At 41.1% G+C, this 23,029-nt stretch overlaps 1 protein-coding gene across 2 annotated transcripts in view; it reads right to left on the bottom strand.

Moving 5' to 3' along the window:
• Positions 1-23,029, bottom strand: part of DOCK1 (dedicator of cytokinesis 1) — a 474,081-nt gene that overhangs the window by 137,506 nt on the left and 313,546 nt on the right. For both annotated transcript variants that reach the window (XM_077350091.1, XM_077350092.1), the window contains exons 30-31: positions 5,680-5,758; positions 1,437-1,537 (exon numbers count right to left, since the gene is read on the bottom strand). In XM_077350091.1, coding sequence (XP_077206206.1) covers positions 1,437-1,537; positions 5,680-5,758 — 180 coding nt within the window. The remainder of the gene's footprint in view (positions 1-1,436; positions 1,538-5,679; positions 5,759-23,029) is intronic.

Genomic DNA, 23,029 nt, shown 5'->3' with positions numbered 1-23,029 from the left:
ACTGGAAAGGGTTTCAAATAAAATAAATACAATAAATAAATATTCTGGCTGGGAGCAGCTTTAATGGTAAAGGTAAAGATATCCCCTGTACAAGCACTGGGTCATGTCTGACCCTTGGGGTGACACTCTCTAGCGCAGTGGTCCCCAACCTTTCTGAGGTTGGGGACCGGGAGGGCATTGGGGTGCGGCCTGTGGCCCACGCGGGCCATGCCCACGCATCGCCCGCGCCCGCGCATCGGGCCGCGCCCGCAGGCCGCGCCTGGGAAGTTTTTTACTGCAGGGGGGGCGGGGAGAGGGAGCCGGGGCCCGGCGCCATGGCCTTCGCGGCCCGGCACCGGGCCGCGGCCCGCAGGTTGGGGACCACTGCTCTAGCGTTTTCATGGCAGACTCAATACGGGGTGGTTTGCCAGTGCCTTCCCCAGTCATTACGATTTATCCACAGCAAGCTGGGTACTCATTTTACCGACCTCGGAAGGATGGAAGGCTGAGTCAACCTTGAGCCGGCTGCTGGGATTGAACTCCCAGCCTCATGGGCAGAGCTTTCAGACTGCATGTCTGCTACCTTACCACTCTGCGCCACAAGAGGCTCTTGGGAGCAGCTTTACATTCTCTTTGTTAAGAGGTCTTTACCAGCCACACGACAGAACCCATTTGAATTGAAAATGGAAGGCATTGAACCCGGAAGCCCTTTCTGCAAGGTTGTGATCTTCTACCACACTATAAAGGCCTGTCCTATGTTCTTGCAACTGTGATCTATTATAGTCTTCCACCAGTGGTTGAACTCCTTTTTGTTTCATTTGGTGCTACCTCAGCAACTGTTATTAGCCCTTTTCCCTTTTTGTGTATTTTTATTTGTTTATATTTTCTGTTAATATTTTACTTTCTTGGTTTAAAATGTATATATATAAATCTTCCTAGATGCTAGGGTTTATATCTGTTAACAAAGTTTTATTGTATAGCCAAAAACTTCTACCAATTCCAGGGAGCAATCCCTTTTAACCAAGAATCGGTAAAAGTTTTTGGCTATACAATAAAACATTATTTATAGATATAAACCCTAGCAGTTAGGAAGATTAGTTACAAAAAGTCTTTAAGAATTAAGGCAGAACCGCAATACTCATATAATGAGATTAGAATAAGTGCAAACTTAAAGTGGCTTTAAAAGTAGAGTTTTCTAATACTTTAATTCTGAATTGCCTTGATTCCATGAATATATTGTCAGATAAACATTTGCTTCATCCTGTAATTTTGTATCTTGAGTAGAGTCAAAAGAATATGGTAAATACTTGATATGATACAGCGTTTCAGAACTAACCTTTCATCATACTATGATTGCATCTCAATAGGTCTTGAATTTTGTAAAGCAGCTAAAATAATACTATGTTAATCAGCTCTCAAGTTCATGTTCATGATTTTATACTTAGAAAGCAACTTACTTGTTAAGTATTTTTCCTCTTTTGGCACTTGAAAAGTTCTCAAGTTGTAGTGATTCTTGGGTAAGAAAAGCAACAGCAAGGTGGAAATAATTATTCCAAAGCTGGAAATCACAAACGTTAGAAGAATTATTAGTCAATAATGAATGTTGGGGATATCTTAACATACTTCTGAAAACATAATACATAAATAAGAAGATACCTAATTTGTTTAATTCTTGATAGGAACTTTGCATATTGCAGCATCACACACGATAAACAAGCTTGCTCATCTGCACAAATATTGAAACCACCGATTTTTTGATGATTCAAGCAAAAAGGAATGAGAACTTCATGTTGAACAGAAAGTAAAAAAAACATTATCCAAGGAAAAATTCTCAGTACTAGGTTGAAGAACACACTGCTCTTTATGGTTCTACAGAATTCAAACAAATGCACACAATGGAAAAGATTTGAATTGCAGCCCTAGAATTTAGTTTCATTGGAACACAGTAGAGAGGTTTCTGAATATGCCATGTCAAGTAAACAGGAAGTGATCCTATTTTTGCTTGATTGAGACTAAAGATAAATTTGTATGCAAATTAATTAGAACATTCAAGCTCTCAGTAGGTTGCTGGCATGACTAAGTGATGTAGGATTTGAATAAATCAGAATCAAGGGCAAATAGTGTTATTCAACTATAATCTGGTTTTTAAAAAATGAACACTTTAAATGTTTTAAGATGCAGTTATAAATAAATTGCATCACTTAATACAGCTGCATCAAACTCAGCAAGTGACTAAAGATCTACAATAAACAGGTACATGTCAAGGTTATTTCTTATAACAGCAATTTGTTCCACTTAATATTTATGGCAAGGACTTGGAGGAGGAGCATGGGTTCATGGCTTAAGTGTCATTCAGTGCTTAACACCCACTTAGAGCAGCTGTACTGCTCCTGAGTGCCTTCTCTTCCAACTGGCTTGCCTGTACAGCAACCAGCCAATCACCTTCTATCCCCCACCCCTGACCACCCCCACCTCCTTCCACTTCCCTCTGAGGCTTGGAGGATACAGATCCCTGCTGCATGAGAACTACCCCCTGCTGGTGAGTCCCCTGCCTGGGGGCCTCCAGCCCCTGGGTCTTGGGGCTCCCCAGGAGGGCACCTTGCTCCTAGACAACTGAGCCACCTGGCCACAGCCGTGGCCAGGGATATGCTACCCTAACACCTGCCTGCAGTCTTTCCAGGGCCTGGGGGGAGGGAGAGGCCATCCAGAGAACAGCTGCCTGTTGCCTCTCCAGGTCCATTATTTGGGCCAGTTTATGGTATGATCCCAATGCTTACAAGCAGGAATCTATGAGCAGAAGCCTATGTGATATCAATAAAACTGAGTATGAAGGGTAGGATGCTATATGGTATTATGGTTGGAATTGTTTGACAATACATTACCTTATATTAGACATTATATAAAATATTTATTTATTTATTTATTACATTTATATACCACCCTGCCCGAAGGCTCAGGGTGGTTTACATCAAACAGAGATAACTGTTCAAATAATTCAGTATATAATAACATAATAATAACTATAACATTATGAACAAAAGGATATTGGGGAGAACAATAACTCAACGCTTACTGGTGGCCCAGTGGGTTGGGTGAGCCTGCAATGCTGGTTGGAGGAGGGAGGCTGAGGGATCCAATTTGAAGCAGTGGTACTGGTCAACCTCAACCAAATGTCTGGTGGAGGAGCTCCCTTTTGCAGGCACTGCGGAATTGTTTGAGCTCCGTCAGGTTTGTGTTACAGATTAACAGTCACTGACAAAGGTGCGGGACAATGGGCAGAATTCGTGGGATACCGTTTTCATCATGGGTCACATTTAAGAAATGGAAAATATAAAAATAGAACTCTTGGGATTCTGTAACTTAAAATTGTGCAATTATAACAAAGAAGAAACAATTTAAGAAATATTTTAGAAAATATATTTAGCCTACAGAATTCCTTTTGGTTTGGGTTCAGATACTGGAAATCAGCATCTAAAAAACTGTCCGCTTCCAAGTATGCAGTATTTGAATTTTCCAGTGTGTCAGAAACACAACTCACACTAGGGATGCCAGCCTCAAGGTGGGTTCTAGGGATCCTCCAGAATTTCAGCTCACAACCACAATACAGAGCTTACATTCAATGGAACAAATCTGCCTTGGAGGGTGGACTGTATGGCATTATACTCCACTGAGTTCTCTGTCCTTCTATCCCCAAATATCCAGGCTAGATCCAACCTGGATATGGCTACCCTATCCCCCCCTCCCCAGTAAGTGGATGGGGGACCTATCAGCTCTAACTCACAGTGACTTGAGGGATGGTAATTGGAAGGATTTAGCTTGTTAAACCATTACCTGACACAGCCTAGGAAACATCCTTGCCCCAAGTAGGCCTAAGGGTAGCTGATACTTTTTAATTTTCACATTATTCTAACAGCAAACACTCAAGAGACCTGCCCCTGCTGTCTGTAAATTTGTCTTGACCCTTTTCTCCACCTGCCTTTTCTTTGCTCCACAGGAATCAGAACTAACAGGAATCAGAACTAACAGAACTAAGAACAAAACAAGATCAAAACAACCTAAATTAACAAAAAAAAGTATGATGGAAGGGAGAGGAAACCCACCTTAAAACAATTAAGAATTTACCCTTAAAGTAGTTTTTTTCCATGTCCTTTTTACAGGTTCTGTGTTTGTGGATGCATATGCACATATGTGTGCATGGAGATGATAGATAAGTACAAGGAAAATGGCAAGGGGACTTGTTACTTTTGCCCAGTCATGAAGAACAATAAGTTGTTCTTAACTGCTCAAACGCTATAGCAGCCATTTTCAACCAGAGTTTTGTCGAACCCTGGGGTTTCTTGATAGTCTTGGAACTGTTTCCTGAATGAGTGGAAGTTAATTAATTTTAAAATATTTTTAAAAATTTGTTAATCATGTGTTATGAACATTTATCAGGTGTTATGATCATATATAAGAGCCTCTTGTGGCGCAGAGTGGTAAGGCAGCCGTCTGAAAGCTTTGCCCATAACACTAGGAGTTCAATCCCAGCAGCCGGCTCAAGGTTGACTCAGCCTTCCATCCTTCCGAGGTCGGTAAAATGAGTACCCAGCTTGCTGGGGGGTAAACGGTCATGACTGGGGAAGGCACTGGCAAACCACCCCGTATTGAGTCTGCCATGAAAACGCTAGAGGGTGTCACCCCAAGGGTCAGACATGACTCGGTGCTTGCACAGGGGATACCTTTACCTTTACCTTTACCTATGATCATATATGGACATGTTAACCTACTCCCTCAAAAATGGCCAATGATGGGCCTAGAGGGGGTGGGAAGGGGAGGGGCACCAGGTGGCTGTGTACACAGCTGTGGTTTCTTGAAGCCTGAAGAATGTTTCAGGAGTTTTTCAATGGTAAAAATGTTAAGAGAGGCTGCTTTATAGACTTGTGAATATATTCTTGTGAATAAAAATGTTGTGCCATGTTTGTGACATACTCTCTAGACTTTTTCTGCCCATTCCTGTCACATTCAGTTTTGACTAGATCACAGGCTAAATGAAACAGCTCCTTAAAGCTTAGGTGACCGAAGTGGCAATTTCCTTGTTTAAGGATGGTATTTGTGAGTCCTAGATCCTGCTTTCATCTAATTCCACCAGCATTTTGTCATGCTGGCAACCTACTGAAAGTTCGAATGGCAAATTCAGTAACCAATTAAAAATATTTTAGTCCAGTGAGACTTTTAAGACCAACAGAACTTTATTCAAGGTATAAGCTTGTGTGTGCTACTGATTGTTCATGAAAGCTTATGCCTTGAATAAAATGTTATTCTTACAGGTGCCACTAGATTAAAAATTTGTCCTACAGCATCAGACTAACACGGCTACCCACTTTAAAAAAAAGGTACAGGTAAAGGTAAAGGTATCCCCTGTGCAAGCACCGAGTCATATCTGACCCTTGGGGTGACGCCCTCTAGCGTTTTCATGGCAGACTCAATATGGGGTGGTTTGCCAGTGCCTTCCCCAGACATTACCGTTTACCCCCCAGCAAGCTGGGTACTCATTTAACTGACCTCGGAAGGATGGAAGGCTGAGTCAACCTTGAGCCAACCCACTTAAAAGTAACCAATTAAAAATAACATAGTTAAGAGATACAAAGTTATAGAGCTGGAAAGGAAGACAACTTAAACAAATCAGCAAAGAGTAGTGAAAACAAGATTCACATTCCTTACCTGTAGTTCAAAGTTGGCTTGATCAAGAAATTTTTTGTTTAGCATATCTGCATACTGATTAATTGCTCGCAGGAAGACTCTGAAAGATCAAGACAAAATTACGTAATTATACATTTAGGCTTTGTGCCTTTATAAATTTGGCATCCCAATTAGATATGAATTCGAGACTATCTAGAAACTAAAATCTACTGCAGTGATAGCAGTGTGTTCTCACTATCATTAAACGTGCAAGAATTATATGCAGATGTTCCCAAAATTAATCAAGCTAATTATCATATGCAGAACCAGTTCTGGATTAAATAATATCCTTTAAATAGTATCATGAGATTATCAAAAGATAACCATTCCATTTACAGATAAACAAAATTATTTGCTTTATAAATATATATGTACTAATATGAATGGTTTAATGTTAATCTATGTACTTCACTACAATAAAATAGCAGCTGATAAACAATAGAATGAAACTCTATAACCTTTTTTGTATTATCTCATTAAAGAAGGGAAATATTGATTATATTTGGTATAAATATAACAAATCTCCACACACACATTACAGAGAGAATTCTATATTCTCATCCCAGCTAAAGTAAAACTTAATCTTTAGTGCCCAAATCTCTCCTTTGGGAGCAAGGGTGTCAGAGGCAAATTGTTTAATTGGTGTTATTAGCATGTCAGCTAATGCCTTGGTAAACTGACACATCCTTTGAATAGCCTGCTGAAACTGTAAGTCTGGACCATTATCTTTGAAAGCACTACAGTAATAAAGGGCAGACTCCAGGACTCTTTCTAAATGACCTCTCTCTTTTTGCACAGTAATAATCTGTGCAAAGAAGAGCTCACATTAGGACACAGATAATAAACTTAATTACTCGTAGTACATTTCAACATTGAGCAATAAAAGAAAGACTAGAAATTGAGGACATATGGAATTTTGACAGCTCTTTTACAGAAGAGTCAAGGATTTAGACACTTAAGGATGAACCCACAACATACTAAAATGTATCTTATCTATTCTTCTCTGCTATCAAGTTTTCTTTTATGGATGTATGTATATATCTTTATACAGCTTTTGCTGTATTCATATTTGGCTAAGGGCTAAGTGGATGGAGAGTGGGTGGGGACAGGCCGGGTGAGGGGTGTGAAGCGCCTTCCAATTGGCCCCTCACCAGGATAGACAACAGTTCTAGCCAATCGGGTGAGGGCACAATCTAGGCCCTCACAAGCCAGAAAGGCTTCTAGGCCCTCACCCGGACAGTCTTCAAGCTCCTCACCAGGACAAGCCAGAAAGCCATGGGGAAGTGGCAGGACACCATGAGTAAAGACAGAGGCCTTCCCCTCGAAGAGGCCCTGGGTGTGCTTCTAGGCTCGAGGGGAAGGCCGCGCCTCCACCGGGGGGGAGGGGAAAGCAGGGGGGGCTTTCAAAGCCCGTTCTCACGAACGGGCTTTAAATCTAGTATATATCTAGTATATATATATATATATATATAAACTCCCAACATACATGATTTAAGACACTCTTTAACTGAAATAAAAGTTTTTTGAACTTAAAGTAACTAGAAAATTGAAAGTTTTTTTTTTAAAAAAAGCAGGCAAGATCTAAATTGGAACTGAGAAAAAGGCCATGTTTCAAGTACTTTACAGGGACTATCAAGGGAATTTCTTGCTTTATCCTAACAGTTCTGTAGAGTATACATTAAAAGTTACACATAATTCACTGAAATTAAGGCTTCTTCAAATTCATGCTTCAGCTAATTTTTTGCATGTTTACTATCCACTGCAATTAATTATGTCATCTATGTAACATCTTTTATTCTGCAGTCATGAACTAGAAAAAGTAGAATGCCTTATTAGTATTTAATGTTTCTGAAATACTCATCACACAGCACTAATGTGGGGGATACCACAGTTGCATACCACAGTGGTGCCAAAATAACAACATACCCCAGATTTACCCTTCTTCATTTGTGTTAAGGTCAGAAATTAGCTATACTTCCACAGCAGCCCATATTCTCCCTAAAGCCCCCTTCTTTCTTCCAAATTTAAAAAGATAAAAATAATTAGGACAGATATACCAATTTCTGAAGAAAAACATTAACTGAAGAGATTTCGGTTTTCAACCCATGATCCGAATGCTTGTGTTGTTCTTCATTAGGCACCAATATTTACTGTAGACTCAATGCTCAGAGAGACAAATGTTTTGTAACAGATGAACCAGAGGAGAAATCGTTAGAAAGAGAAGTATAAAAACAATGTCCCTTGCCTGTCAACAGCAATGTAATGGAAAACAGCAATACAGCTGTGAAATCGGTTCTGCTTTGTTGATCTGCAAGTACTTGTGTTGCTGACATTGTTGTAAATGGATCACTAATGCTAGGAAAGAGAAAAAACCTTATGGAAGGTTTAGGTAACCTTCCTTTTGAGTTGCACAATCACTGTCACATTTCAAAGTGAGACATAATACTTTCTTTAGAAAGTGAGAGGGGAGAAAGGTTAAAGTGATCGCGGACAGCAAAAGTAACAAAGTATGGGTAGCATTTGGAAGGAAAGAGCCAGGTGCCATACTGCCAACCTTTTCTGCTCAGTATAATTTCTGAAGTTATTGCAATATACAGGATTTCATCCGTTTGTTGCTTGTTCCCTTCTACTAAGGTGTTCTATTAATGTTTTACATCTAAAACTAAATAGTCTGTCGAGCAATATTGCAGCATAGCCTCCATTTATTTGACTAGGGTCTCATGTACAAGCTGCTGCAGTAGTTGGTGCATTGCAATCATTATTTGACTATTTGTGTGCCTTTATCATTGCATTGCTGTGCACACCAGACAGACCTTGCTGAGGAATGCAATCTGAAAGTATTTTAACAGGATAAGCAATCTCTCACTGGACGGGCAGAAGTTTCACACCATTGTGAGATATCCATACTGACACAACACAGTTTACTGGGATTTTCAGAGCTCCTTCGGTCATATATTTGGGATTTGTCATGCCTAAAGCAACTTTCATATGACCAAGTTTAACACTGTATGCTGTTCTACCTTTACTGAAATCATATTTCAGTTAGAGAGACAGTGTAGTGAAGTGGTTAAGAACAACAGACTCTACCCTGGAGACTCTACTCCTCTTCCACATGAAGCCTGCTGGGTGACCTTGGGTCAGCTTTCAGAACTCTCAGCCCCACCTACCTCACAAGATGCTCGCATGGAGAAAAAGAAGGAAAGGAGAGATTATAAACTGCTTTGAGACTCCTTAAGATAGAGAAAAGAGGGGTATAAAAATCTGCTCTTCTTCGTCATCTTATATGCAGACATAGATGGAACTTGCCTCATCCCAAGGTTATGTATGCGAACACTTCCATGACTTTCATGCAAACCAGACCTTTGAGATTGGTTTAGCACCTGAAAGGCGCAGAACCAATTGTGACCTTTTTAAACAATCCAGTTATATGTTTCACTGAAAAAAAATTGCATATTTATGAGCATGACAAAACAAGGCAAGAAAACTTGTATTAAATCCACCAGAGGCTGTAGATTATATACGAAGAGGAAGAGTTGGTTCTTATATGCCACTTTTCTCTACCAGAAAGAGTCTCAAAGCAGCTTACAGTCGCCTTCCCTTTCCTCTCCCCACAGCAGACACCCTGTGAGGTAGGTGAGGCTAAGAGAGCCCTGATATTACTGCTCGGTCAGAACAACTTTATCAGTGCTGCAGTAAGAAGAAGAAGAAGAGTTTGTTCTTATATGCCGCTTTTCCCTACCCGAAGGTGGCTCAAAGCGGTTTACAATCGCCTTCCCATTCCTCTCCCCACAACAGACACCCTGTGGGGTGGGTGAGGCTGAGAGAGCGCTGATATCACTGCCCGGTAAGAACAGTTTTATCAGTGCTGTGGGGAGCCCAATGTCACCTACTGGTGGCATGTGGAGGAGCAGGAAATCCAACCCGGATCGCCAGATTAGAAGTCAGCGCTCCTAATCACTACACAAGATGGCTTACGCACAAGGGAAAAAATATCCCAACTAAAACCCAAGAAGAAATAAACCTTTTGAATTAAGTACCTGAAGGTTAAAAAGATATAAATGTATAGGCCCAATAATACTGTCATTCAAATTAAAAGTTAATAAATATTAATATATGTACAAAAATATGCATATATTTATTTCATAGTAGATTAAAACCTGATAGCCGCCTTGTTTTGTACATATATTAATATTTATTTATTTTAAATTTGACTAACAGTATTATTTGGCCGACTAAATTCATTTTGGTTTGGATTTACTTCTCCCCCTTTTTTCTTTTCAACTGACCTTTTGTCCATAAGCAGAATTACTAAACAAATGGAGACTACCCTGGGTGTAAACTTTTATTCCAATCCCAGGTCGATTCAGTCCCTGCCGTCTACACAGAATGCGATTTCTGTTTGGATTTTGGGCGATTTTTTCCTTCTTTAGCAAGAATTGATCCAGAGTGACCCTACCTTTATTGTGCGATATCTTAGAGTGCTTTTAACCCTCAATACTTTTCAAATCTGGATTGGGAAAGCAAGCTCCGTGGTAGAGAACCTCTGATAGGCTACACCTGCTCATGTAACAAGCTTGCTTTCAAGAAGCCCCTAATTTCTCTCAACTTCTGTTGGTCCTGGATTTTTTCTCCCTTCTCTGCCTTTTTCGATCCTCTCCCCCCACCCTCCAAGAAAAGAGGCTCCCTGCTTGGCTCCTCTCCCCCCCTCAAGAAAAGACAAAAAGAGTCTTGGCTCCCCCCCCCCCCCTTCTGAACTACCCTAACCACATGCAGAACACTTTCCTGTTTCAATGTGGTGGGGGGGGAGAGAAAGACCCGAGTTCAAAGCAATCTGGATTCAACAGGATTGACAATGGAATAAACAAAATAGGTGCAGAATCTGCCCTAATTTATTCTTCTTTCAGATTACCAGTTATAGAATTTCCTATTCTTGTTTCTGCAAAACGAACACATCACAGATAATATGAAGAAAGCAAGTTATTATCCTATCATAAGAATGGAATTTGACTCATGAGTTTACCAAAGCTCACTGGAAATGTTCTGTTTTATAAAGTCTCTAAAATCTTTGCAAAACTGGGTGCTTCCTTGCATCCTAAGGCAGCCCTTTCCTTAGATAAAGAGCAACCATCATGAACATCCAAGAAAGTTCAAACTAACATGAGTGGAAGAACTACTAATTCCTGATCTTGACAATCAGAGCTGCCTTGGGGGTACATATGGGTGGAGGTGATCCTATGGATATGAGGTGCCCAAATCATTATGTTAAAGTTATTACCAGCCAAGGTTGCCAACTCTGGGTTCAGAAATACCTGGAGATTTGAGGATGGAGCCTGAGAGTGCTGGGTTTACAGAAAAGGACCTTGGTAGGGTGTCACGCCATGCAGTCCACCTTCCAAAGCAGCCATTTTGTCCAAAAGTCTGATAAATAATAAATAAATAAGCAATGTGTATGGAGATCGGTTTTAATTCCAGGAAACCTCCAGCCTCCGCATAGAGGCTGGCAAGCCTAAAACCAGCACTATGAATTGTACATAGAAGCTGACTGACAACCAATGCCAGAATCTTAAACTTGGTGACTTGAGTAAGGATAGAAAAAGAGTTTTTGCTTTCTTGTCTATTTCTCTACTTGAGTCAGTCGACACTGCCATATAGTAATAGGCAACACTGCATTTGCTGACGTCCACTTTTGGGATGCATTTTTAAGAAACTGATTTTACTCAATTTCTACCCATTTCTCCTCCTATTTTCCCTTGCTTTCTTTCTGACAGACATTTCCCAGAAACACATTTCTAGAATGCTGATTTTCGTCCCTTAGCATGATGAGCACAGTCTCCATATCCGACTTCAAGAACCCAGGACAAAGGAAACATATGGGGCAGTCACTACTAAGACCTGCTTTGATCTTTGGAAAACATGATCTACAACTCAGTGTAGATAAATATGAGTGATCCTACTATGGAAAGATTTGAATGTTTCCGTATTAACAAAAAGTAACTGAATCAGCTCCATACATAGCAAATTCACCTTGCATTGCCACGCCCCCTTTTTCCTTCTGCAACATTCATGTTTTGGTTATGTCAGACAAGATCAGAATATCTACAGCAGATGGTGCTCTATCTGTGCACACAGAATACCCCTCCCCCAGTAAATCATAATTCTCTTAAATATATTCTTCATCTATATTTTTATTCTGCTTACTGGCTTTTTGGCAAAGAAAAAAATTATGCAAAAATCTCTAAAACTATTTTCCAACATTAAGTAGTCTACTTTTTGTAGAACAATAATTTACATATGTTGGCCTTTGCATTGTAAAGCAACTCTATAAATAGAAACCATCATCACTATGATAACCTCAAGACATTTGGGAGTTCTCACATCTAAACAGTCATGTCAGCTTACTGAGAACAGAAAACACCAGGTGCTTATAGCACCTAGTTTATGCAAACAGACTCTCAAACCAAGGACTTCACCTTGTTCATTTCTAGAGGCATAGGATATATTCTGATTTAGGGCTGACAACTAGGAAAGGAAGAAAAGGTACGATCGGGATATGCAAAGTTGCTTAATTTTTTTAAGTATATAACTTCAGACTGTTCTTTTTATATTATAAAAATGGGCTTTCCGAAGGGAATGGTGCGGGGCCGGCAGCAGCGCAGCAATGGAGGAAGGGGCGAGGAAAAGGCTTACAACGGCAGGACGGCATCGCATGGAGGAAGCGTTCATCTTGGGAAGAGGCCCCTTCCCACAGGGCCATAGTCGACGCTGGGCAGGCTCGGGACGGCGAGGGCAGGCTGGCAGTGTGGTGAGGCTTCCAGGGGGTGAGCAAAAGGCAGGCCCGGAGGGGCCCTGAGCCAGCAGCCAGCAGGCTGGGCAAGGGGGCGTCTGGGCGTGCATGGGCCGGGGGTGGGAAGAAGGGAGGGGACAGCGCGCTCGCCAGCAGCCCTCAGGCTCTGAGGCAGGGGTAGAAGGAAGGAAGGATGAGGGTCAGTGGTGCTGGCAGTGGCTGCAGTGGCAGAAGAGTCTCCTCGCCCCATGGCAAAGCCGCCGTGGGCCCACGCCCCCATAGAAGGCCAGGCAGGCAAGGGGTGTCTTTTGGGGGGGCAAATTGTGATGCGGTGCTTGGGTGGCTGCGCGCGCGGGCCATCCAGGTTCCCCCCCACCTGCCGAAACAGAGACCTGGAAGATGAGCAGCAGGGAGGCTTCCGGAGTCCTTAGGGTGGGGCTGTGGGCGGCGTGCAGCCAGGCTGGTGCTTGCGTGGGGAGTCCGTTCTGGGGGCAAGGGCCCAATCCAGAAATTTCAATCCCGGACTCAGTCCACCCCAGCCCCCATTACTTTTTTACTTATACTGTGAAGCACGGTATACAGAAGATATCTATCTATATATAGAGAGACTATATTTATATAGATATGTAAGAAATAAATATGTGAAGGCCTGAAAAGAAACAGAACATTTGGGTGGAAAAACCCCTCTCCCAGGACTTTGGGAAATGTTAATATCATTAAAACACACACACACACACACACCTGCCAATAAAATATTTTTCTGATTTGGAATTAATGAAATGCTTTTGAAGTTGAGGTTTTGATCATTTAAAACGTATAGCATGACATTTTTATACAAGACGATCTATGCTTGCATTTGATAATGATAAACCCTCTGTGTCCTGTAGACACAGACAACATGTCCTGTCTGTGACCTGTAGACACAGACAACATGTTTTCAAGAATGTTTATTTTTTTTGTGTGAATTAATATGCTATAACATGTATTATGATAATATTATAAGGAAGAATTCAAAGTGAATGTGACCAAACAGAGTAGACATATATTATCCTGCCTATTCCATGGCCATGATGACCAGGGATGTGTATTTGTATATTTAAATGTGTGAATATATAAATGCTACTTTTATGATCTATTTAGGTGTCAGGAGCAGAAAGTCCCCATTTCCATCTTTGGCACCTTACATTAATGGAAAGAACGTCAAAGAAAAGCTTTGGTTCTGACATAGCCCTAACCAAAAACTGTGCTGAACATTACAGGCCACAGGTTCTCTGAAGAGGTGGAACAAAAACTTACTAAATACTGTAAATAAGTAAATATCAGGGCCTTCATTGTATTCTTCCATCTAGGCTTTGACAGAGCCTTTTAAGTGGTTGTTCTAGAAAACCTTCCCATCTTACACCATTGCTTAATATCTTTCAGTACTAGGGCAAGATTTTATTACAGGCATCTACTTGAGACCCTGGGTAGCAACTGAGAGAGCACACAGCACCAGACTGAACAGACAAATAGCCTGGATTAAGCTGAAGCAGTCTTGAAACCTGCAAGAACATAGTTATGTTTTATTTATTTGTGGAATTTGTTTATTGCCCTTCCAGCACAGCTGGCTCATGGTAATGTCTAGCATTCCAGCATCCATCCATCCTATATAATAAAATGTAACTGGTACTTCCCACAATGTGCTGAATATTTGGAAGACTCCAGAGCAATCCCTGCCCGCTAGGAGACTTTCAAACGTTTGACGCACTGGACCAAGGGAGCCGGCTAGTGCCTCCCCCAATAGGGAGAAATGCTATTTGTCCCCCATCCCTGCAGGTTGCAGAGAGAAGCCTCTTCGTACCATGCAGGGGCGGTGCCAGGGCCAAGGAGCTGGCCAGACCCACTCCTGCGATGTACATAGAGAAGCTTCTCTGTGCCCTGCAGGGGTAGTGTCAGGGCCAAGGAGTCGGCCAGCATCTCTCCTGATGACAAGAAACACTGGCCAGCTCTTTAAGTTCCCTGCCCCCACAAGGTGCAGAGAGAAACCTCTCTGCACCCTGCAGGGGCGGCCCTGGGGCCAAGGAGCCAGCCAGCACCTCTCCTGATTGGGGGGGGGGGGGACGCTGGCAGGCTCTTTAAGTCCCCCACCCCCACAGGGTGCAGAGAGAAGTTTTTCTTTGTCTGCTCCCTTTAAATCCTTCCCCATGCAGAAGGGACCTAGGTGGTGTTATCAATGAGGTTCATGGGCTCCAACCAAATGCCTGGCGGAAGAGTTCTATTTTGCAGGCTCTGTGAAACTAAGTCAGCTCCAACAGGGCCCTCAGCTCTTCTGGAAGCCCACTGCACCAGGTGGGGGCCATGACCCAAAATGCCTTGACCCTGATTGGGGCCAAACATACCTATCTTGGGCCAGGGATCACCAGCCTGTTGGTATTGGCAGAGCGTAATGCCCTTTGGGGGGGGGGTATGAACAGGAGTATCTCTAAAAGATACTGCAGCAATCTGATAAAAATTATTCTCATACTTTTCAAGCCTCTTTTCAAACCTAGCTTCTATAGAACTTTAAAAAAAATGTATTGTCTTATCTCAACATAAAGTTGAAGGCACAAAAATATATTCCTGGATGAAAAATCTATATGATGATTCTTAAGCGGAGCACAACAGCTTGTGAGCTGTCTTTTGCATTAGCAACTCGTCTTTTCTTTGACACAAATATTCATATCAGGCAACAAAGCGGATATAGCCTGACATTTATTGTGACAAAGTGAATGATGTTTTTATGTGCTACAGATCTTAAATGCATACAGCCATTACATCACAGTATTCCATCTGTCTGCAATAGATATAATTTTATATCATCCTTTGTACACCTGTCAAATTGTATACTAAAGGTAGCAACAGTAAATCCAATCATAACTACTACTCAAAGATTATAAAGTCACAAAACTTGAATTGGCCAGAAAGAATGGAGAAATCTGACTATATGATCTTTATTTTTAATTTCCTTTCATTTTCTGTGATTCACTGCATTTTCCCTTTGAAATAATGTCTAAAAGGTGATAAATCAGCCTCCTTGTTTGGGGCATTAGGAGACCACAGTGTTATGTTCTGCATGCCTATTGAAGTTTATATCTTTCTTTTTCACAACTGGGGTATTACACAGTCCTAAATCATAAAGTTGTCTGTCTTTCTTTTCTGTGGCCACTCCTGTGGGTTTGAAAATCCAATACAAAGAATCATTCTTTATGGCAACCTCTGTAGTTGCAAGCAAAGCAATTTAGAAAACACTTTTATGGGAGTAGCTTCTACGTAGTGCTTGTTACAAATTGCTTTGCCGTGACAACATTTCCAAAATATGCAGTTTATAAGTAATACAAATGGGTTATCAAATTACAGTGATGCAAACAGAAAAGTGGTTTCCCATCAACAAGCCCATTGTAAACTAGAAGCAAAACAGGATTATTTGCTTGGCATCTATTCATTCTTGCTAATCTGGCACAATGTTATTACAGACCAAGCATTAAATGCAATTGTCTCAGATCTTCTTGCTTAATTTACTAATGATGGCATGTTGCCTACATGTTTTAAAGTTGGGAAGACTGAACAAACAACTTTACTAAAATCAAATGGTTTAGAAACAATCAGTCTTCATGATATTTTATAATTGTGATTGGCATTTCAGAGAATGTTTATATATAAAGTGGCTTTGGTAACTTCTGAGTACTACAGAGACAAAGCTCTGTTCAATATATAAAATTGGATTTAGGTGCTAACCAATACAAACCATGGTTAGTACTATAGATGCCAAATGGTTAGAGGAAAAAACAAAACATCCTGTCCCTTCCATTGAGGCTTACTGAGCTGTTATTTAAAGGGTTGCCAAAGTTAAAATCTCCAGATGACAAATATCAGTTCCCCAGGAGAAAATGAAAGTTAGGTGAAGACTTCTACAACATTATACCTTGCTGAGATTCCTCTTTCCCCCAAATTTTATAAAAGGGTAGTCCTTTCTGAGGGCTGTCATCTCTCCTAACCAACTGGCAGATAATCACCACTAGGAAGAACACTGTCAAAGAAAGGGTATCCAGGGAACAGGTGGCCAGAGTTTCAAAAGGTGCATTAAATGAGTAAACAAGGGACAGAGACCACTGAAGTACAATGGGAGTCCTAGAAGGGTACAAATTATTAAGGCGTTTGAAACTTTGTGAGAAGTTTCAAACGTTCATACCTGAACATGAAAGGGAGAGATTGCTGCTAGATGGACCTTGACGGAAGATTCTAATAAACCTGAGTTCTTTAAGGACAGTAAATATTCTAAAACCAGTGTACCCCCTTACTCGTTGGCATAAAGCATAGCTGTGTTGCTGTTTGCTTGGATCTGGACAACCTTCCCATAAAGAAGAGCTGTGAAGGCGTTAAAGGCAAAACAAATGGCCTTTAGTTCCAATGGGTTAATGGGTAGTCCCATTAGTCCCATGGTAGCCTGACCAAGTATCTCTAACACATCTCTCCCCCACAAAGGGCACCCAAGCCTTAAAGGGAGTCATCTGTTACAGTGACCTGTGAAGCAATGAACCCACAACGAACACCAAGTAGAAGGTTTGACTCACTGGTCCACCATTGTAAGCCCATTAAAACTACTCTCAGAATGGAGAAAAGCTGGTCCTGAGAACTAACATCATGGTTAAACACTCTTAGGAACCAGTTCTGTAGTGGTCTCATTTTGAGCCTAGCAAGTGGGACTATGGAGGTGGTGGAATGTGAATAGCTTTTAGGAACCTATTTGAAATAAAATGGTTAGCTAAAGTTTTTACAGATAATGCATTGTCTCTTGGAAAGAAAACCAATGCAGTGGAGTCTAGCCAAGCACCAATAAAGGATACGTGCTGAGAGGGAACAAGGTTGGATTTTTCCAATTAACTCATAAACGTAAACTCTGCCATGTATCCAGAGCTAGTGACACCAGTGTTTGCAATTCAGGTTCAGAAGGGACAGCAAATAACCAGTCATCCAAATAAGGAAAGATAGAACATCCTTTTGACCTGAGCTATCACTGCTGCCATACAATTTGTAAAAGCTCAAGGAACAGTGACCAAAACAAAAGGGAGGATCCTGTTTTCATACAGAACTCTGAAGTTTAAATCATAGGTATTTCCTGTGCTCAGGTTTAATGGAATTTGAAAATATGCATCCTGGAGATTCAAGACTGTGAACCAATCTCCTTGTTGAGTCTCTTGTGACACAGAGACCAGAGAGCTGAGATCTTAGCCAGGCATATCTCCTAAGAATTAGGGCAAAGGCTGTAGTGCAGACTGATGAATCGGATTCAATTATTGTTTGAATAATCTGAAGGCCCTGGCTAAGAATATTTTTGTCATCAGGCAGCTGTTCTAGATGTGTGATCTCCCACAGGAAAAGTTGGTAAACTACCATTATGATCTGGTTATTTGGTATTCTGAGGTTCAGAGATGACAAAGAATAGATTTTGCGACATTGGCATTGATCTACTACCCTCTATCTGCTGGGAGTGAGTGTATATCTACTCTCCGCTTAGCCTGCATCTCTTTTGCTATCAGAGAGGATGGAGTAGGATGAGTATAAAGAGTCAGTCCCCTGTACATATGCTCTGCTTTGCGAGTCATGGCTGAAATGGACAACAGCCTTTCCCAAACAGATATTGCCATTTCCCAAACAGATATTGCAATTTCCCACAAGAAGATGAAATCTACTATTCCTGGTGTGTCCCAGTAGAGATGCCCTAGTGCCTTTTCCTTAGGCCTGGTGTCCATTAAAATGACCTGAATGTCAAATGATTGTGCCATACAAACCAACAGGTCGGGATATGTAAGTCTTCACTCGGTGATATTGGGTTTCATCCCCCATAGTATCATATGAAGATGGTTCCAAAACTACCTTGAAACTTGCATGGATTTGCAGTCTTCTTCCTCTGAGCTATAAATTGCTAGATCCAAGTGTGTGTGGGAGGGTCTAGTATGTTGATGTATGTGATCTCTCTAGTACTCACACATTATAACCTCTTGGTTCCATCAGTGGTTGCAGAGGACCTGGCCATTCTCTATACCCTTACACAGAAGGCAGCAAGAGAGTTATGGAAGGATGTCTATTTCCATGTCCTGTAATGTGTGAAAGAATCTAAAGCTGTCATGGAAAATTCCTTTACATTAGACAAAATTGGAAGTCTGAAACCTTGGGTACTCTCAGTAAATCATGCTGCTTCAATTTGGTGAAAGTACAGCACCTTTTTTCTTATGATTAGCAAATAGCAGCCATTGTTCATGACTTGGTACTTGCAAACTATAATATAGTCTATTGGGATCATCTTGCAGACCATTAGAAAGGTACAGTTTGCAAATACAGCATAGTACCAGAAATCTGTGCAGGCTTCCCATAGTCTCCTGGGCTTAATTCAGAGTTACAGTCTACAGACATCAGGGTTAAAACAGTTTGCTTAAATTTTACTAAGAAAATGTGTTGTTTTATACTGAGCCCCTGATCTTCTGATGGAGAGGACCCCTCCCCCCCAAAAAATATGTCACGCAAGATTTAAGAAGATTGCGCAGCAATGAAAAATGGGGGGGGGGGGAGGAGGTAGCTTTTCTTAGCACAACATTGATATTTTCTTTTCTATGCAGTGGTATAAAAGGAATGAGTTGTTTTTTATACCCCACTTTTCTCTACCCTGGGTCTCAAAGCAACTTAAAATCATCTTCCCTTTCTTTCACCACAACAGTCACCTTGTGAGATTAGGTGGGGCTGAGAGAATTCTGAGAGAACTGTGACTGGCCCAAGGTCATGCAGTTGGCATCATGTGGTAGAGTAAGGAATCAAACCCAGTTCTCCAGGTTAGGGTTTGCCACCATGCTGGAATTCCAAACCCGCCACAGGCTCAAAGAGGTTGAGGACTCCTACCTTAAGTACTTCCTTATGAGGCAACAGTTTTGAAACATGGGCCTAGTTTAGACATTACAGGGAACATTTTGAAACATGGGCCTAGTTTAGACATTACAGACTTTAAGGGTAGAAAACACATTAAGGAGTCTTACAATCAGCCGTTCTCTATCTGTGCTGACTATTCCCATGTTTATAGTAACCATAATTTGTTTTGAAACCAGAACACAAATATATTTCAAGTCATGGTTATTGATTCTGCATAGGAGGCAAACTATAGCTAGTGATAAGAGTAGTTTGCACAGTCTGTATATCATAGAAAATTTGGGTTATCCCAAACCTCAGGTGGAGAAAGCAGTTAGTCCCGAAGGGGTAAGAGGCATGTGAAAACCTGCAGGTCATTTATGAAAGCGGAATTGTTATTTGGCTGTAATGTCTGAACTGCTCAAAGTTGTCGTATACTCAAAGCTTACTCACCTCTACAACACTGAATGCAATGCAGAAATAACAATGGAGATTATAAAGAGTTTCAGCCCACTAAATCTTCACATGCATATGGTGCCAGCAATACAAATCCAATCAGTTTCTCAACAGTTTAGGTTAATATTAAAGATTTTGAACATTATAGCTTTGTTCACTTGATTGGGCTTTAAGAGACCTTGAGGTGTACAGCCACTTCTACTAGTGCACAGTTATTCTTTCTCTCCCTATTTTATGGAAAGCCATGGTTTGTCAAGACATCAAAACCAGTAAACTACTTATTTTATTATTTATTGATATTTATAGACCACTGCTCCCAGCTAGTGGCAGTTTACCTTTAAAAAAGATAAAAACAGAGAAACCCCAGTGCAATTGATCAATGGTGGCAACAATCCAAGTACCCCAGTTCGAACCCTCAGGCCCTCAGCCATTGCTGTTGCACCGACAGGTGACAACAGGCGATGTTTGGCCTGGAAGGGCTACAGATACAAGAGGTACAAAGGGGAGGACCCGATCTTACTACCCTGGCCTCAACCAAACACCTGGTGGAAGAGCTCCATCTTGCAGGCCCTGCGGAACCCAGAGTGTTCTGTCAGGGCCCTCAGTTCTTCCAGGAGCTCATTCTACCAGGTTGGGGCCAGGACTGAAAAGGCCCTGGCCCTGGTTGAGGCCAAGGGCACTTCCCGGGGCCCCAGGACAACTAGCAAAGTGGCAAACTGGCAACGTGACTATCCTTATGTTAGAATGGCAAATCATCATGATTTGCAATTCCAGTTTCAAAGGTAAGAGTAAAGCAGAGCTTACTATACGCAGAGTCCTGGTAATTCACTTCCTGTTTCAAAGCATACCATAGTTTACCAGTAGATCTGAACCAACTTGCTAGTGATCCCCGGCCCCAGAGAAGTGTAGCTGGCCTCAATCAGAGTCAAGGCCTTTTCAGTCCTGTTTCCAGCCTGGTGGAATGAACTGTCAACATAGATCTGGGTCTTTTCAAAGTTTCAAAGGGCCCGTAAAATTGTGCTCTTCAACCAGCTGTACTGTTGAGTCCAGTGTCAGCACTTGGAAACATCAATGAATGCTCCCTCCCCCCTTGGCCTGTACCTTGCCCCCTCCATCTGAACCTGGGTATTGTAATTTAATCCAGATCCATCAACCCAGGTTCAGGGGGAGTTTCTGTGATGGAACAGTTTGCCTCACATTTTTTAGGATATTTAAGCACTTTGTAATGGGTTTTTATATATTTAGGAATATTTGTACTTGACCTTAATGATGTTAGCTGCACTGAGATTATTGCTGGAGAGGGGCAGCCTAAAAATCTCAAAATAGATAAACACATTTTATTTCTTGTTAATTCTGTAATGAAGTTATAGACACAATTAAAATTCAGAGATTGTGGTACACTCACAAAAATGGTCCCCCTCCCTTTTGATGAAAAGCTTTTTCAACCAGGTTTTCGTGAAAACCCGGAGTTCCTTGATGGGCCTGTAGGAGTTCCAGAATGCGTGAGCATTAATTAATTATTATATTTATATTAATTAATGTTTAATATATCTTTTAAAAATGTGTTGAACATATGGCCATGTCAATCTGCCCCACCTGCCAAAATGGCTAATGATAGTTCTGGAGGGGGAATGAAGGGGAAGGGTCCCAGGTGTTTGCATACACAGCTATGCTTCCCAATTATATTCCGCACAGTCGTGCCAACTTTGTGGTTTCTCAAAGCCTGAAGAATGTTTCAGGGGTTTCTCAATGATACAAAAGTTGAGAAAGGCTGCATTAGAGAATAATCTCAATGCTCATATTCTGGAGTAACAGCATGGAATCAGTGGCAATTAGATTAGTGTATAGATATTTTCTTTTAAAGGACATCATCACAGGAATTTGTCAGCTGCACTCCTCCAGCAGGTTTAAACCATTTATTTAATGTGATTTATACAGCTAAATAAGTTAAGAGGGTTTTTTTTTTAAGAACTGAGAGAAAATAATAATGACAAACTTTGTATCGTAAGAACAACTAAACTTTTTAGGATAATCATAGACCAGGAAAAAATAATGTACACAGAAATTTGTATATATTACGTATTTTCCTTCAGGTGAGATTATTCACTAATTCCAAATAGTCAGAACATTATACAAACAAGTTCTAAAGTGACAGTGGCTGAATTTACATGGTAAAGTCTGCTAAAGAGCAACATATATTGTATACAATACATATTCTTACTTTTGATGCCCTCTTTGTAACATTTTCAGAAATCTATTGTCTAAACCCAAAAAACATGGGGTTTATAGTTCCAAAAAAATCAGTGTCCATCATGGGCTGGAAAAGGAAGCAGAGACCTTATGTTTGTGTCTTAAAGAGTTAATTCTGCTACCACACAGACAGATTCCTTGATCCCAAATGGAACAATTTTTATCTACTGGTAACTTGAAATCTCCTGACAAATAGAAGCAATCAGCTCTACCACTTGGTGCAAACAGCCCAGATTAATTCCATAGTTAACCACTTGAAACAGTTCAGCTGATAGATACCCACTGAATGTTAGTGTGAGAATTAAATACATCTCAGACTCCTATAATACTGTGGCAAGCCCATGAAACGTGGGGGGAAAACCCTCTGTTGAATACAGTAACAACAAAGCATGGAAGAGTTTAGAGCATGACCAGGTCCTAAGAGCCATGTTAACATGGCACTAGAAATTTCATTATGTTGCCTATAATTTTCAGAAATTAATATATTGCAATGTTTCTCAGAAATTCACAGTAGATGTAGTTCCCTACCTTCAACTCTGTAAGAAATAAATTCATCCTCCCATTACTCAGGGATTCCTCCAATAGCTCAAACAAAGTAAAAGTCAAATCTCTCCTGTGGAATACTAGGGGCCATATTATTAAGCAGGTTGCCAAATTTTGTGCTCATGTGCTTAGCACATGGGAAAGATAACTTAAGCTTAAGTAAAGGTGTTTTAGAGGAATTTTACTATGCATTTTTTATAATGTACCTATCAATTATGCAATTTTAAATATTTTAAATTTTGTATTGGTTCCCTGATTATGTAATTTCTGCTGCGTTTTTTTGCGTCGTCGACGCAGCGAGGCCGCTCCGCTGCCCGGGAGACGGCTCGAGAGAGCCTCGGGGGGCGGGGAGGACTGGAAGCCTTCTTCTGACGGAGCAACGAAAAT

Source organism: Paroedura picta, chromosome 8 (assembly GCF_049243985.1).
Source record: "Paroedura picta isolate Pp20150507F chromosome 8, Ppicta_v3.0, whole genome shotgun sequence".
In the NCBI taxonomy this organism is placed as follows: domain Eukaryota; kingdom Metazoa; phylum Chordata; class Lepidosauria; order Squamata; family Gekkonidae; genus Paroedura; species Paroedura picta.
The sequence above is the reverse complement of the archived record's forward strand: the minus strand, read 5'-3'. Positions and strand labels throughout refer to the sequence as shown.